Source organism: Strigops habroptila, chromosome 1 (genome assembly GCF_004027225.2).
Source record: "Strigops habroptila isolate Jane chromosome 1, bStrHab1.2.pri, whole genome shotgun sequence".
In the NCBI taxonomy this organism is placed as follows: domain Eukaryota; kingdom Metazoa; phylum Chordata; class Aves; order Psittaciformes; family Psittacidae; genus Strigops; species Strigops habroptila.
In genome coordinates, this window is record NC_044277.2 from 24,554,110 (window position 1) to 24,572,557 (window position 18,448).

The following is an 18,448-nucleotide window of genomic DNA, read 5'->3' on the forward strand; positions in this document are numbered from 1 at the left end:
TCTTTTATGAAAATCTGATCAGAAGGTTACATTGGAGAGCACTCCTGCAGCAAGGTTCATAAATAATAAATATTATCTCTTATTAATCCATATTTTAGTTTAACTCTGGCTCATGGCAAGTTGCTTCCTTGGGGAATGCAGGATTCTTTACAAGAGAAGGTGATGAGCCACAGTCCCTGAGGGATTAAATTGTGAAAACAATCTCTTGTTTCGTACATGCTAATATAGATCTGTTATTCCCTTTCCACATCTCTCACAACACATTCTAAATTGTGGCTGATCTTTTATGCAAATAACTGTCTTATTAGACATTGCGGCTGTATGTGCTAATGTCTCCATGGGTTTCTTGGGCCTTTGCTATCTAACCATCAAAGTGCTGGAAATGAATGATGATTACTGCATCCCTTTGAAGAACAAAGAGGAGTCTGGGTTCTAGATGCAGCGGTTGGTGACACTGAGCCACGTGGGCAATTGTGAGCATCTCTGTGGCTCCTGTTAAATCGGGAAATAAGTTTTTGTCTGTGTTTCCTTCTTACGTCTTACTGGCACTGCTAAAATTGCAAACATCTTTCACAGCTGATGTTTTGTTACAAAACATTAGTAGGCTATTGAAATTGCAAAAGGCAAGTCAAAAGAGTCTCTAAAAGTGATATAAAAAAGCCAAGAAGTAGTTTTGCAGTGTGAAAATATATGTTATCTCCTCAACTAGCCAAAAGTTCAAATGGTACTTTTATTTTCCACTCTTGCTATTATGATGTGAATGTTACTGAGAAATAAAACTCAGTCGAGAGGATAGCTAGGAAGCATATTAGAGGGAAAAAACACCAGTGGATTACAGTTCACTGTTATGTGTTTTACATAAGATAGGGGTATGCTCTGAATTAAACAAAAGTAATGTATGGAAACATTAGAACTCTATGCCTGAGTTTTCAGTTTGGATTAAGAAATAATGGCAATCTTTTATACCTTGTTATTATTTCTGAATACCTTTTAAAAAAAGTTGTTGACTTCTGAGCACATAAGTTCATTTTAAGTCATGTCCCACACTTTAAATTAAGGAGCCTGGGTTCATCATTTGGCATTAAATGCCAATAATTCTTATAGGATAGATAAATGCAAAAGAAGAAACTTTGTGGATTGAAAACGCATAAATAACTGGTGGGATTATTCCTGTAGCTACCTTGTTTGAAAGTATGAAGGAGATAATGGTGCATGTTTAAGGCTGAGATGCTGATGGTAGCACATTTAGGAGTGCCTTGGCATGCTTTTTGGCCCATGATTTGGCATCACAGTGCCTTTAAGGGCTGCACTTCCCAGACAGTGTGCCTTGGCAGAGCCTGGGGAAGCTCGTCTTGCTGTAATGCAGCTGGTAATGCCTAACAGAAAAGTAAAACTTGCAGATACTCCAAATTCATATGTGCACAATCTGTAGACAGTCTGTGGCTACCCGGGACAGTTCAGCTAAAGCTTGCCTTTGGCACAACTCACTGAGGCCAGTTGGGAAAAGGCAAGTGTTGGATGTTGTGTGTCTTCTAAACTCGAACAGTAAATCTGACACTGGAAAATGTCAGCCCTCTTGTGAGTGCAGGGGTTGATGTTCGGAGGCTTGTGTCATAAGGGTGGTCAAATGCTGGGGCTTATCATCATTGTGGTGAGTGACATATTCAGCCCATCCAAAATGGTTGAAAAATAGTGTTTTGAGGAACAAGTGTGACTATAAAAGCCAGGTATTTTTTGACCGTTGAAAAAGAGGTGAAATGAGTATATTTGTAGAATCTTACTGTACCTTTTGAGTGGCAGCCCTGTGAAGGGGTGAGTAAGAGTTTTCCAGATTAAATGGACGTATTTGGAGTTTGCTGGAACACCAGTCAGATGATGCTTGTTCAGTTACACTGATGGTGTGAGAGTAACAAAGTACCAAAAGAGCATCTTTGGATGAATGATGGTGCAGTTCCCTGTGCAATCCTTGTGTCATCTCTTTGTGCTGTGCATTGCAAGAAGCCCATTCAAGAGTCAGGATGGTTGTTACTTAAATGCATTGAAGCTGATCTAAACTCTCAATACCTTGGCTGAGAGGTGTAAAAAGGGCACAGCCCCAGCTCTCACCTTTTATTCTCCACTTTCTTTTAATTCACAGGTCTCTAGAGCCCATGGCAGGAAGGTAGAGTGTGGAGTTGCTGCGTTTTAGGTGTCTGTTCCTCTCTTTAGCTCAAGGTGGCTGGAGGGCTCTGTCTATAGGTGGGTTTCCTGAGCAATTACACCAGTGTGTGCACACTTGCCTAGTCCTGCATCAGACTTCTGGGCATACTGTAAATGTGTTTGCCAACAATGGAAGCAGCTTAAAATACAACATTCATTCCCTGGTTTAAAAAAAAAAAAAAAAAAAAAAAAGAAAAGGAATGTAATTCAGTGGTACCAAATGCTGAATTACAGTGCAATCAGTTTAAATCCTTTTCTTTTTTCTTTTTTTATTCAAACTAACATTCATTCTGTAATGTTAATAACCCATGCAATGGGGAAAAAGTTATGTTAAATTTATTAAGAGTCTTCAGAATAGTGATGGTTTAACTCCAGTGTCTCATTGCACTTTGGGAAGGCTTATTTATGTCTGTGCATAATCATAACATAACATAAATGTTGCTTGTTAGTTTTTTCCGATGTTACATGTCATTGATTTCCTTAGTAACTTATTTAGGAATAATGCTTACTTTTTTCCTTTTTTTTTTTTTTTTTTTCCTGCTGCTGACAGTGATTTTTGGATTGAAAACGATGGGTAGAAAAGATGCCTCTACAGCAAGAACTCCTGTTGACCAGTACAGGAAACAAATAGGTAAGAGATCTGAGGAAAAGCTTGTGTGCTTAAAAAAGAAATCTTTTTTTTTTCCTTTTTTTTTTCTTTTTTTTTTTTTTTTTTTCCTGTATGGTGGTTTTTTTGTGGTGTGGTGGTTTTTTGTTTTTTTTTCTGGTTGGTTTTGTTTTTTCAGCCATACCTGTTAGTGTAACAAAATGTATTATTCCTCTTCAAAAACTTTGTTTGGCTTGTGAGTGGTGCAAAGCAAGGCACACTCCAGGGAAACGTTTGTTATATGCTGTTGACTAATTCATTCAGCAAAACCTTTTGTGAAGCCAGTGTTTCAAGAAGCTTGATAACATCCATGTTCTATGTTTGGAAATAGTAGTGAAACACTGCAGTGTTGAAGTGGTGAAGCCCAGTCACAGGCTGGGCTGCTGGAGGACCAGGGGGATGTAAAGCTGCGTCTAAGTATGAGACTTACAAGATTTCCTCTCACTGTTTCACAGCTTGGGCTACTTCTTGCAAGTCACTACTGCATGGCACTGTGGTTGCACATCTCACAGCTGTGAGATGCCAGGACTGATCAGCTGTGCCTTGAGCAGGGGAGAGGACACTGTGCTGTAGCAAGGGGGCGAGAGTATTTATATAGGGGCCCAGTATTCAGAGGGATCCTGTTATGTTGCTGACTTTCCAGTTTCAGGCTAGCGTGTTGTCTGAACAATTTGGCACCTTCCCTGTTATATGATGCAGCACCGTGATCCATTGGGTACTGCAAAATACAGTGTCTGAGGGGGCTTATAATAAGCTCATATTCCTCAGACGCGACACATTGCTCTTAACTTGGCAAAAGCAAGTGTTAAAAATTATCGTAGGGAAGAGTCTCACACCGGCAGGCAAATAAAATATATAACCTAGGAGGTGTTTCTATGATTGTACTATTCCTTAGAGGACAGAGAGCAAGAACTAAAATAGACTGTTCACTGCCTTTTGCTCTGATGATGGTTGTTTCAACTCCCACTCTTGTCATTCACTATAGCCATAGAGTTTGCCAATGGAAATTATTTTTCTGAACTTAATGAATTTGAGGGGGTTGAAAATTTATGGGTACGATTTTATACTTTCATGTGGGTGTGTTTGAGTTTTATGTACAAGCATTTTGGGTTAGCTTTAGGCCTAGTAGCTGAGCTTAGTGGAGCCATCTCTCTAATGTCATTATGCCTTTAGGTGTATTATTGGACAATAGGTGTATTATTGACAATTATTGTCCAATAAAGAACTTTTCTTGCCATAATGAACATGGAAATCTTTCTTTTTTTTTTTTTTTTTATTTTTTGCTATTACTTCTTGATTTTTTTTTTTCTTCTTACATGGTGTTGCGTAAGTGATGATAATTCATCCATTTATCACAGAACCACAGGATGGTTGAAGTTGGCAGACCTCTGGAGGTCATCTGGTCCAACCCGCCTGCTCAAGCAGGGTCACCTAGAGCCAGTTGGCCAGAAGAGTGTCCAGTTCGCTTTTGAGTATCTCCAAGGAGGGGAACTCCACAATGTCTCTGGACAACCTTGTTCCTGTGTTTGACCACCCTCAGAAATTATTATTGTGCTAGAAAGTATACAGAAAGAATTTAATTTTTTTCCTAAAGCCCATTCATCAAATAAACCCTAGATTTGGCAGCCCAGGTACTCTTGCAGGGATGCTTTAGTGTGAGGCTGTTCAGTAGAAGACTGCTCCGGCCACAGGATGCCATCATGCTCCAGGCTCATCTATTTTGCAACTGGTTGTTTGATCACCCTTTCCCAGATTGCTTATATCTAGAAAGACTTGGCAAAGGGAGGTTGCATGGGGCCTGTCTTTAAAACAGTTAATTTATCAAATGCATTTAAAGTTCTAAATACATGCTTGGAGTGATTGCTGTCCTTCCTTTCCAGGCATTTGGTATGTATGGATTCTTGAAAATATTATGATGGATGCTGGCTGAACAGCTATCTCTTGTTGACTAATGGTATGGTGTTATTTCTTAGCTCATGATTTAATGTTTTCTAGCCTGCTGGATAGAAGGTAACCAGATTGAAACATTTTTAATACCTTTTTTTGTTTGATGGAAAATGGCAGTTTTCAAGGAACAACATGTCACAAAGTCATGTCAACTTCAACACAATTTTCAGTTACATGTTTAGGGGAGTAATTTGAAATAAAAGCAGATTTTTAATTTCAGTTTGTTCCAAGCTTTCTGTTTTGTTCTGAGTTTCCATACGGCATGCCACATGTTTGCCCTGTGCCATGGTTCAAGTTCATGTTGATCAGTTCAGCCGTTTGCCTTTTTCTCTCCTTGATTGAGTGCAGGATCGCTCATGTCTTGTTTGCCACTGTGCCATTAGCAGTTGCTGTTTGCTTCAGTAGCATTTTCAGAGGATTCCCCTGGCATAGAGATTGATACTGCTCTTCTCTGTCAGCTGGCTTTCAGCCATCTCTCCTGCCACCAGCCAAAATTTGTCTGTAGTGCCTCTTGTTCAGCAAGTGCTCTGGTATCCAACAGAGCACTGCCTTTTCCGCTGGGAGCAGATGCAGCCTTTTCGTTATCAGACCAAACTGGCACTAGCTTCGTGAAGACTGTCCCCAAGTGGGACAGGGAACAACAGCAGCAGCAACCTTTTCAAGCTGGCTTAGACTGTGCCTGGAGGAGGGAGGATGGTGCTGAGAGAGTCTTTCCCCATTCAGTTTCCCATGAGCAGCTGAGGTTCTGGAGGGAGGCATGAGGAAAAGTAATTTTAACATTCATTATTCAGCTCTCTCGCACATACCCAAACATATACCTGTAGTGCAGCAACAAACGGGGCAGCTCTTCTGCATAGTGTTTCCTTCTCACTGCTGCTGTTTGTGCTGCTGTGCTTAATTTGCTGGGATCGGAGGAAAGGTGTGAGGCAGTATGCATTTTTCTGCATTTATGCAGCTTTGCTCCACAAATGCTGTGAAAATAGCAACAGGTTTTACACCATATTTGCTTTGTTTACTGTTATGTGTGCTTTAAGTTCCCAGAACAATTCCACATGTATATTTTCCATCCTTCTTCATCTGGTGTGTCACTTGCTCGGCATGGAAGCTGCAGGATTTGTGGGTAGTGTTCATGACTCGTGTGATTGTGGGATCCTAAGCAGGCATACTGAGAGGATTATAGCATAACTAAAACCTGGTCTACAAATCAGGAATAGACATACTTTTGGCTCGTATTACTATTGTGTTGCTGTAGCATAATTTTTCATGAGGAGAGGTTGTTTGCCAATCATTCAACCTCGAATTTGTAGACTCAAAGGTCTGCTTATTGTCTGCTCTGTATCTTCTGACTTGTTGGCTTGATCCTTTAGGGGCTGGAGCTTATATAGGCATAGCTCAGGGGGTCTCTAGCTCCTCACATCCCCCAGGAAGGAATGAAAGTTATGAATGAAAACAAATTCTCCTTTTGTTTTGGAAAGCACAAGGTGCTAGGCTGAGCATGATCGCTCAGTGGTGGAGGTGGTGTTCATTGGCATAGCACATGCAGAGCGATGGGGTGATGAAGGGGACTGAGCGGGAGTCCTGAGACCCTGGTTGTAGCAGCACAGGAGGGAAGAGAGAACTGCCCACCTGAACTAGCAGATAAAACTGGGTAAAGTCATCCCTTTTTTGAAACTCCTTGGTGTGGGGAGCTGGTGAAATGCCCAGAAGAAAGGCACCTCATCCTAGTGCCAAGGGTTGTGGTCCCAGTGTAGCCCTGTTGAGATGAAGAAGAGCTTGTGTCTCAGCATGATCATGGTGTGTAGAGCTGGGCTCTGTTGTCTCCCAGCCTCCTGCAGAGTAGCTGAGCTGTCAGCTGGGTGATTGTGAAGGAAAGTGGTTCCAGTCTCCCAAACGAGGAGTGATTTGTGGTAATATGGTTGCACTGACAGTATGAAGGAATAGACAGACTTTGGTGAGATGGATGGATGGGGACTAGTGGCACCAAGAGTGTCGCTGGAGTTCCCACCTCCAGCTCCCAGCTCAGTTGTGAGCATGAACCTGTTGCCTCCCTATCTCCAGAGGGAAGCCCTTCTTGTGGCAGATTGCCATCTCCACTTGCCCAGCTATTAGAGTGTCTTTACCCTCCACCACCTCACCTTTTTCTCTGTTTTCCATTGTTCAACTTTTCTATTTTTTATAGTTAAAGTACCCCCACCCTCCTTACCCTGAATAGTGCCATTACTCAAATCACACTGACTGCTAAGACTTCCTTGTCAGCTCAAAAGAAGGAAAAGTATTACATTTTGACACTTGCTTATGAAATACATTACACGCTTTGAAGTGAAATGTGTTTTGTTTTGGATCAGGAAATGTTTGTAATCAGCATGAAAATTTTAGATTTAATTTCTGAAACAACAGCAACAGCAGCAACAGCAAAAAATGTTTGGACTAAATTTGTGTTGAAAATTTCAAAATCACACCATTTGTAACAAAACAGGAATTCCTGTATCTTTTGTGTGTTAAGAAAAGGCACAGGACCAGAATGCAGGATTTGTTTCACTGAGATTGCTCTCCACTGTCACAAGCAAACATGTAGCACAACTGATGTCAATGGGATTAAAATTTTCCAACCTATTTTTTTAATTAGTCATCTCTTTTTTTCCCCCATATTTTATGTCAGTCACCTATTTATTGGGGGAAAGCTAGGGAGGTGAAAAGTACAGGAATAGCTACTTGCTATTATAAGTTAAGACAAAAATGGGAGAGACCTCTCCTACTATTTATTTAAAGTGTAAAAACAACTCAAGAAGTAGGCAGTTCCAGTGCATATGGAACATTACATTTACTTTCTTGAATTTTTCTAATAAAGATGTACTATTAAGCACATAATAAAGAGAAGCAGAAAAAAACCTAAATCTAACTCCTTTTGCTATTATGTGTGACTGTTGGCAAGTTTTGGAATCTTTTCCTCTGCTGAGTTTCATGCTTCACAGTGATACACCACGGATACCACATGCAGTCCCTTTTCTTTTGTTTGGGAGGAGATTTTATGAAGAATGACTTTCATTGTCACAAAAAATGAACTAGATCTTTTGATCAGTGATTGCTGTTTTGATTTCAGTTTTGTGCCAGTGGCTTCACTTCTTGGAAACTAAAGCAGGAGCAGCTGAGGAAAACGCTGCTGTGAAGTGAAGCCTAGTCTGGCTGTACTAATTTAATCCACATTTTGTGACTATTGGGATGTTTTTAAATATGTTCCGTGAAGGCTGATGATGGATTTTAAGCACATACAGTATGTGATCACTTATTTTTTAAAGTCCAAAGCAGTAAAGCTATGTTTTATTGCCTTGGCTTAGAGCATAAAAGGTGATGGTAAATCTGGATATGTACTTGTGTTTGTGTGGATATTATTTAGCTTTCATTTGCAGGGCAGACACAGCCCCAGCCTGAGCAGGGGAGGGAGGGGTGGCTGCAGAGCCAGGGGGCTGTGGGAGCGTGTGTACACGCTGTGTGTGTACACGCTCTGTGTGTACACACTCTGTGCAGAGATGCTAAGGAGAAGGGTGTATCTAAACCCTTATCTCCCATCCCCTCTCCACAGCAAAAGCCTAGAGTTTCTTTGAACTTGCTTGATCGTACAACTCTTACTGTACATTTATACTACTCTTGTTTAGCGCTTTTATACAGATGGAGGCTCACAGTCTGCTGTTCCTTTAATCTCATCAACAACATCATTGCACTCAGTGAAGTTGCTGTGAACTTTTTTATAGGTGTAAATGAGAGTGAAATTTGACATGCTGTTTCCAGTTGCTGAACTGCATTTCAGCGTGGTGTTACTTCAAGCACTTGCAATTCCCGTAAAGTATCTGGTGCTTAAAGGGCTTTTGCAGTAATACATATTTGTGCTTGTACTTGCTCTCAGCTTCTGATCCATTCTTCAGTGGATTAATTTCTGCAGTCAAAAAAATCAACCTAAAACAACCTTTTTGCATTCTCTCCAAAATACATGAAAGTTTCACTATAGATACATATGCATGTGTATATTATATTCAGAGGCAGAGCAGTTTAACATTTTTAGAAATTCTTTCACCAGGCTTTGAAAATCTTAGCTTGTATGTGTGAAGAGTGGACTTCAAAGTACTTGTATCTCAATGTGAATCTGTAAATCTATCTTTAGACACCCATTTCTAAAAATCTCTGACATCATTTTTCTATGTATACAGTGTTCATATTTATGCTTTCTCTGCGTATGGTACATGTGCTTATATTTGTAGGTGGTATTATGTCAGTATAAATGCAAGGAGAGTTGGGCAGTGAGATACATTTTCATCAGAAGGCAGCAGTGCAGAAGGTGTAAGAATGAAGTGACCATGCACATGCATCTATCAAGATCTGTTTGATAGATGTTTAAGGTGGACAGCATTTCTTCAGTTACAATGTTATGTGATATAGCACTATTTTCTTTTTTATGAAGTCTAAGAAGGAAGACATGGAGTCCCCTTGGCTCAATTCAAAAGGTATATCTGAAGACACTTTTGTATTTTACGCTTCAGGACATGGCCACTTGTATTAGGTAGTTCAGCGGGTATTGCACCTATTTATGGCCTTAAAAAAATGTGTTAGATATCTGTGTTCAGGGTAAGCATAACCACAGAACAGTCATCTGGATTTTGTAATGAATTTGTTTGCATTGGTGATCGCTATCATGCAGTCTGTTAATTGCACGTTGTCAGGGATTTCTGTAAGTAGTTTGTATTAAAAATATATTTTTTCAGTGGAAGCTTTTGCATCTACTCTGCCTTATTTTGGAAGAAAATTAGGAACTGGATACATTGTGGTTTTCAAGATCTTGAACTGTTTATGGGATTGTCTGCTAGGCGCTGCATAGTACTTGCAGTCTTAAAGTGTAGATGGGAAATGAAGTAACAGGGCAGCAGATCTTAGCTAAAACTGCTAGAATGAAAATATAAAAAGGCAGTTGCTTAATTTGAACTAGTTACAGAAATTGCAAGCCTCATGCAACTAGCTTTTGCTTTTACTCAATGGTAAAGGCTGATTAAAAATAAGCACTATTGAAAGTATTCACACATTCAAAGGTATTTTGAGATTTTTCATTTGTGTAGCAGTTAGATCAGTACAGCAAAACACCATGAAGTGAACAAAGAGCTTTACAATAAGAAGTGAATGTGGGAAATCAAATACACTGCCCTGATTGAGTGCTCTGGTTGCAGTTAATAAATTTACAGTTAATATAAGGCAAGTAACTAATCTGGTTTTTAATCTCCAAAATACTTTACTTGAAATCTGGTTCCATGTCATCATCCCAGCTTCATACATATCCTATTTACCATGGGACTGACTAAGTTGTGGCCTGCTAAGCTATTGGTACTGTTTTAAAGAACTCATATATTAAATAATAATATTTTGAAGAGTTTTGACTGTTAAATAGGAAAGGTGGGAAAAGTCTGCCTTTTCCTTAGTTTATTTTCTGTGAATATCTTAGCATTATCACTGTATCTGCATTGTTGCTGTAAAATTTGTAGCAATACCAATATCCTCAATAGCGATACTTGATTTTTCATTAACATTTTAGAATGTGTGGAGTTCTTTGTTAGAATTAATTTTCCTATGGTATTTTCACCAAATACCTGTGGACTTTTTTGTTCATAAGAACTGGGGTTTGAATGATCTAGGGTGTGATAGGTAAGAGGATGTGACACAGCTTGTCACTAAATCACTTGCTCAGGTTCAGCCTAGGTGATAGTCATGGGAAGATGGTAACTGCCTAGCAGATGTTGGGTGGCATTTATGATGCGATGTTTTTGCATTCAGTTCCTAGTGGAGAAGTGTTGAAAAACATCGTTATTTGTTGGCAGTCAAAACAGAGGAGCTGGATAATGAACTAGCATATGGAGTGAAACAGTGTCTTAGCATTAGACATGGTCCCTTCAGCTCAAGGTTACAGCATGCTGATGAGAGTGTGTCCCAGATTCCCTGAGGCTGTTGTGAGTAAGTCTGAACTTGGAGAGTGCATTAAACCCCTCAGCTTTGGACTCCTTGAGCGCAGTACTCGTGTTGACCTGCCTTTTAGCAGTGCTAATTAACTTGGCCACAATGTTGTGTATTATGGCAATACATCTCCTAGTTTGAAGTTGGCTTGCACCTAACCAGTTCATTTCACAGGCAAAGTAAGTGTGCAACTGTTTACGTAGACCTGGCCTGAAAGAACTTCAGTCGCTGTCACTGGAGAGCTGGAAGAAGTTTAAAGTTAAAGTAGGATGCAAGTGGGGCCACCTAGGAGTTTTGCAGGTGTTGAGTGGGGATGTGTAAGAATCATCTCTGTAGGCTTCTATTCTGACGAGTCAAAGGTTTGAATTTGGGCTGGTGATTCATGTCTGCACTTGTAGGTTAAACAAGCATGGTACTGCTTTCTGGCACAGAGGCCAACAGGCGTTGAATGACACTGACTATACTGTTAAACTCTTACCCCTAAAACAGAGTAGCTGCTTGCAAACCACGTATTGAAAATTGCTCTAGGCCCACATTAACTTCTGCACTGTCTGCAATGAACAATGATGCTGTCTTCCCTATATGTGGAAGGCATAACAAAACATGAATGCAGTTATTTTTTTGGCACAACCTCTTCCATAATGTTCAGCTATACTACTGTGCGTTTTGCCTACCAAACATTAGAAAGAAATGGAGTGAAGCAACTTGTGGGATTCTCTCTGAAGAAATACTTTTCCAGAAAAGATAAGCTGAAGTCCGCTGTGTCTTTTCTGGAATAGATGGGGACTGTGCAAACTAGAATGAACTGCACATGGAGAAACATTGAATAAATTGCAAATCAAATAGAACTGAAGGTACAATCCTTAACATACTTCATAGTGTGAAGTGTCTCAGAAAATCAGCCTGTTAAGTACAATACCAGATGGAAATGATTGGTAGAGTTACAAGAAAATCAGATTCATGTCTATAACACAGGAGGCTCTGTGTATCTTGATAGGCAGCTTGGAAAACCACAGACCCCATAGCGTATATTCCATGGAAGAGTTTCTGTCCAAATGGTTTAATGGAAAAAGCAAATATGACCTGTTGTGTTTGTGTAGAGAAAACTATCAAATTCTAATGAGTAATTGTCATGAAAAGGACAAAGAAGGAAGTGCTTTCATGTGCTCTTCAGAGAGGGAGAATAAAATATTTCGGCTGTGGCAAAAGCAGGAAAAATGTAGTCCACAGAGGATTGTCTTCCCCATTTTACTTCTGTCACTGATGCAAAAAGAGAAATTAAAAAGCCTAGTTCAGTGTTAACTTTGTTTGCTTTATCCAGCTACCTTTCAGGTAATTTTTAGTCTGGAAAGAAACACTTCCTACAGCCAAGACGCAATGAGTAGGAAGGTTGAATTTTATGGTGGTGGAGACTGGGGACAGGTATCACACTACTGAATTTAGCAAAGTTATTTCAGATGCTCCTCCTTGTAGCTGGGAGCAAAATTCAATCCATAACTGTGAAGATAAAATGAATAACATTTAGATACTGGAAAGGCTCATTATATTTCTTCAGAATTTGTTTGTTGGCTGTTGTCAAAATACTATCAAAGAACTGTGCATGTTGCTAACTAAGTAATAATTTTGGAAAAGTTTCATGATAAGGAGGCCAAAGCCCACTACAGGTTGCCAGGGAAGTTGTGGGATTTCCATCTCTGGAAATCCCAGGTTTTTTAAACTTATTTGTGCAAAGACCTGAGCCAGGTGACCTAACTTTAAAGTTAGCCTGGCCTAGCTTCTGTTAGAGTAGGTAACCTCTAGAGGTCCTCTCCGTCCTGAATTATGCTGACATCATGCCATTATTCTCATTTGTTTCTGAAAAGCCAGGAATATTTGATTAGAGTGATACTGGCATAGAGTCCTACCACAGGAAAGGTTCTCAGAGCTGCTCAGTACACTGCTATGCATGGGCAGATGAAGGAATAGAAAACTAATGATACAGTACTTGTCATGCATTGCTACATAGGAATGTCAGGGTGGGCTGCATCAGCATTTTAAAACATGGTTTGTATCTTTACTTTGATGACTGGCTAGTTCCTTACCAATGCTGCCAATTCATCAGCTGGAAGTCGTAAAGTCCCCTTGTTTCTGATGATCACCCATGTATGTGTTTAAAATAGAGATAGGAAATATTAAAGCCATTAAATATGACACTGGAGACAGTGTGTTTGAAGTACTGAGTACTGCTTTGGTCATCCATGTTTAAGAAAGATGAATTAAAAATGAAGGACATGCTGAAAGAACTACTAGGGTGACCAAAAAGAGCTGAGAAGGGCCTTGTTTAGCTCAGCTGAACACAAACTAAGAAAATATGGTTCCTCTCAGTGAACTTTTTGGGAGTAAACACTTGGGAAAGACATATATTTATAGTCTGTAACTGGGTGTAAATTGTCTGTAAAGAAACATAGCTGGAAACTAGAAAGCAGTTTCTTACCAGTAGGAGATAGAGCTTCTTGAGTAATGTCCTACAGGTAGGGTTAAAGACAAAAAACCTCAAAAAACTCTAACTTGTTTTCCAACTGGTCGTTTTGTATGATCAGTTTTGAACAAAACTGAATGATATGGGTGCCTTCACTAGCACAGTACTGGATTTCAGTAGTTCACCAAGTCCTTCCTAGTCATATGTTCCATATGGACAAAGTTTCACTGTGAAGCGGAGCAGCTTTCTGAGATATTTATAGCTAGAAAATGAATTTGGAAGGATTACCATAACTTTCTGACTGTAGTTTTACTTGTCAAAAAATTAATACTGAGTATTTTCACCAAAATCAAGATTTCAGTAGAACTGAAAACATAATCTTGAATTTCACAGGCTTTTTCCATTTTTGATGAGCAGAATATGAAATTCAAGCTGAAAGTCCACACTGAAAGAAGAGACGTGAGGGAAGAGGGGCACGTTTCAATCGTAACATTAACCTTTTTTCAATGCCTGTTCTCTCAACATAATGTGTTGAAACTATCAAAAGTTTCCACAGCATCATCTTTTCCTGTTTGTTTTGGTTTTGTTAGGGGTTTTTTTGTTTGTTTTGGTTTGATTTTGGGTTTTTTTAGTACACTGCTGGGTGTACATTTGGTGTTGCTGCTCTTCTTGTTCTTTCTATTATAGAAGTGCAGTACTTAACAGTCTACTAGTATGTATAGTATGCAATTTATTGGAGGATCCTCAGTTGTACATCTTTGACGGGACTTTCCTGTGTCACCCCTTGCCCTAGGTGTTGCAGCATGTCCCACTGGTAGGAATAGGAGGTGACTCGGGCATTCTTACCATCAAAACTTAGTTTAGCATGTTTTGAAGGAATTCATATGAGCTTGCAGCACTAAGCATTACTGAAATCTTTGGCATAAAATTACTCGGATCTTCAAAGTGCTCACCAGTATGAGGGACATTGAAAGAGAGCTTCATCCTCAGTAAATCTTGGAATAGGTTGATAAGTTGGCTAGAGTGGGTTATAGTTGGGTAAACACCTGGAATAGAAAGTGATCAAGGCACATGTGTTTATGAGGACTGTTGGCCATTAACGTATCACAGGGTCATATTGACTGAGGTCATATAATCGTAGCATGGGATGCTGGCCTGAGAGAAGAAGGAGGTAAGACTATTGCCTTGTTTTACCTCTTCAAATCTCTGCACTTTTCCTAAACCAAAAGAAGGAAGACTTACCTAAGACTGCTTGCACATTTGATGAATCAAAATGTGAATGTCTTGTCCAAGGTCATACGCAAAACTTGTGGCTGAGAGAGGAAAAGGTCCTTGTCTATTACCCTAACCATAAATGCATTTGTCATAGAATCATAGAATGGTTTGGGTTGGAGGGCACATTAAAGATCATCTGATTCCAACCCCCCTGCCATGGGCAGAGACTCCTCACACTAGAGCATGTCGCCCAGGGCTCTGTCCATCTTGGCCTTGAACACTTCCAGGGATGGGACATTCACAACTTGTCTGGGCAACCTGTTCCAGTGTCTCACCAGCCTCATAATGAAGAATTTCTTCCTGATATCTAATCATTCATTTAGTCATCCTATCTAATCATGAATAATGTCATCTTCCATTGGTCCCTTGCCTCATTTACTGTATATCACACAACTTGATCAGTGAGTCTTACTGTCCATATTTACTTAGCTACTGAAAGAGGAAGGGGCTTCTGAGCAACATGCATTAATACAAAATGATACAAATTCATAAAATTCTGTATTCTGGTATGTATGTTAGGAGCAGACAACTTTATTCCTTGACTTTTCAGTGCCTGCCTTTGAACTTGTTGGTATCCGTTTCTGTATTAAAAATACAGGTGGGTGCCTAAAGATTCTTTCTATGATATTTCTGTGGAGAAAAACAGTAAAAAATAAAGTACTAGCACATTATGGAGTGAATGGTCAGTGAGTCTTTTTGCCACGCTTTGTAGCCCTTTTATTGTAAGAAAAAAAAGACTAATTAGAACGTGAGCATTAAATTAGCGTTGTGCTTCTGTCACACCTTTGGATTTTACATCAAAAGAACTAAGAAATAACTTGATGGAATCTTCATTGCATGCATGTTTCACTCAAATGTTAGTTGCAGTAATTTTGTTTTAGTAGTTTAGTGTCCTCTATTCTGCATATGCAAAATCCCTTTGCTAAATTTTTAGAACTTGGCATAATTATATCCTCTGGCTTTTTCTTGGATCTGGGAAAAGTAAGTGTTATAAGGACTGCATTGTTACTGAAAGTGAAGTTGTGCCTCTTTTCTTCTGAAGAACTGAACTGTTGAAAAACAGGCCATACAGAGGGTGTGTGGCTTTGTTTTGTTCTGTGTTTCTCTGTCTAGCTATCTACAAAATGGGACGTTCAGAAAAGCAATTTACTCCAAATGTGAGGCAAACCTCTAGGTTGTGAGGAACTGAAAAAGAAATGCGCTGACTGGTTTTCACTCTGCACGCTATGTATAATAAATGCGTAATTTCTGTTATGTTTGAAGAATGGGATCAATTAGAGCAAGAAATGTCAATAGAGAACTGTTCAGGTAGTTTACAAATAACCTCTCTCATCTGTCCTGAGCCATGCCTGTCCTGTCTGCTGGGAGCCCACCACCATGGAAGGTGAGGGTTTCTCTCTGCTGATGCTGCGCATCAGGACTGTCACACAGGAGATGCACTTGAACTAGGACCAAGTCACTGGTCACCAAATGGTGCATGGCTGAAGTTCTGTGTCCTGTATGGCATGCTAGACTCCACTTGGTGACTTTAGCCAAAGGGACTTCTTCAGTGAGAGAAAAGAGAGGGGAGACTGTGGGGTTATGTAGGACCTTTGTGATCAGGGCTGTGTCCATATAACAGTTTGTGAGGAAACAAGCACAGCTAAAAGTTCCTTTTCTGTTTAGTTCTGTTTAATTCTATATGCTTTTAATTCTAGAAACTGAAATTGCTTTCTGCATAGGTTTATAAATATTTAACATGCATTTTTAATGAATAAGAAATTGACTTTAAGGGTCAGTAGCAGATTCAGTTACTTTTTCAGGTACTTTTTTTAAGTGTTTCTTATTATATTTGTAAGTATAATTTTAAAATACTTAAAAAGAAATAAATATAGGCCATCAGAGAATTATCTCTAATAGATAACACTTATGAGTGTTTTTCACTTCTATTACACCGTTAGACTAGGATCTTGGATTTTTTTTATCAGTACCAAAGTCTTGTAAGGAAAAGAGATTTCCCAAGGTCATACAGTAATTTTATGGAAGATTCAAGGACAGAGAACAGTTCCATGCTTTATCTGCTCTAATTGAATACTTTTCCAGATGGTAGACTATTTTCCTTAGCAGTCTCTCCAGCTTTTGTATGTTTCCTCCAAGAGCCAGCATACTTAAAAGATCATCCTGTGGAATAGTTTCGGAAAAAATTATGCTGAGAGCAGTCCTTGTTTCTTTGAATAAATTGCTCTAATACATACCTTTCACTATTGTTCATAATATAGTCATGTTCAAAATAAGACTATTACTGAAATCAACTTACTTCATTCATTAAAATATGAACAGAGCACTGATGCTGATGCAAATGATGAAATACAATCAAAAGGCCTCAGATAAACTCCTTGCCATCACTCTGATGGCAGAGTGATTAGAAAAATGCAGAATTAAGTTACTTGACAAATGTATATGCCTAAAGAGAAGGTGTAGAATAAAGCCTAGCTAATCTTCGTTATATATTGAAGGTTGCAGTATTTGCGAATGATACCAGATATTCGCCTGTAAGGCAGCAAGTCCAGTCCTGAAGTCAGGAGTAAGATGCCATTATTCTACATGTTTTAATACACTACATGCACACACACATAGTTCCTTTCCCACAAGCCTTTAGAAAGGGAAAAGCGTGGATTAGTATGGCTGGAAAAATAAAGATAAATTTTGAAGTTAGCCAGGCTCCTCTATCCTGTTATCTCAACACAAACACAGATCTCGTCACTGACTGTAGCCCAGTTTGTCTTTTGAAGGTAAAATTGTGTCTCCTGATATGCTTTCAAGACATTATCACACCTTTAGTTCTGAGGTCCATAAACCATTACTCTGGGTGCTCATAAATATGCATTTCCTTTACACTTTTAAGTAAGCTGCTATTGCTGTCATTCACTTTTAGTTAAGACCTGTCAGGTGGTGTTTCTGTTGAGGGAAAGAAGTTTAAATTATGGGAGAACTGAAGATATGTAGTTCTTAGGAGTGCTAAAATTATGAGTGAGTTGGAGAGATTATTCCTCACAAGTAATTTTAGGATCCTCAGGGATAATGGTGATGTGTACAAGAGATGTTCCCTTCTCCGCTAATTCCATTAAAAGCCTCTGATTTCTGCATTGCTGGAGTGAGACTCCAAAAACCTGCTTTTCCATCTTACATAATCACTTTCACAGTATCCTGTAGCATCCACCTCTGCGAAGACTGTCAGTGCATTGACTTCTGGAGTGACAGTGATATATAGGTCTGACAAAGCATCCTTTGCAATATGCTTCATTGAAGTGAGAACTGCAAATGCTGACAGTATTACTGGAAACCTTTTACTTTGGCAGAATTAATAAATTACAACTCGTATTTTGGGATGGTGTTGTAATATACAGCTGGTCCAGAATGATATGACTTACTAGTACGGAATTAGAGCATCTTGGCAGACAGCATCCAATTTATTTTCAATTCTGAGAAAAGAATTATCCACTGGATAAGACACTGGGTCAGTAGTTAAGGCATTTAGGATCATGGTTGTGCCATTCTTCTGGTGCCTGACTTCATGCAAGTCTCTTCACCCAGCTGTCTTTTCTTCCTTCCCCTACTCTTTCCCATTTTAAATGTGGCTGTAATCATTCGTAGGTTGTCCTCTCAGTTCTTGCAGCTTCTCTGCTCCTAGGTGAACACCATAAATCCCATACTTGGAGTAAATCCATAAATCTAGTTTGTTATCCAAAAATTTTAGTGCCAGTCCAGGCTTTGTTTGAGTCAGACTTAGGAAGCTTTACTTTAGCAAGTTGCGACCAGTGGTGAGTCAGTCTGAAGCAAAGAATGTTTTTAATCTTGGCAGCAAGGACACAGGCTAACGTTAAAAGGCATTAGAAGCGACCCTAGCTTCTCCTGAGCTCTACTGTCTCTGAGGCTCTGTCCCTGGTTCATCATGC

At 39.4% G+C, this 18,448-nt stretch overlaps 1 protein-coding gene across 3 annotated transcripts in view; it reads left to right on the plus strand.

Moving 5' to 3' along the window:
• The window catches only part of TRIQK (triple QxxK/R motif containing), a 61,600-nt gene that overhangs the window by 15,353 nt on the left and 27,799 nt on the right, over positions 1-18,448 (plus strand). For 2 of the 3 annotated variants that reach the window (XM_030499534.1, XM_030499542.1), the window contains one exon: positions 2,750-2,830. In XM_030499534.1, coding sequence (XP_030355394.1) covers positions 2,770-2,830 — 61 coding nt within the window. In that variant the 5' untranslated portion in view covers positions 2,750-2,769. Of the gene's footprint in view, positions 1-2,141; positions 2,239-2,749; positions 2,831-18,448 lie in introns of those variants that run through there. The other variant, XM_030499551.1, reaches the window with a different exon arrangement.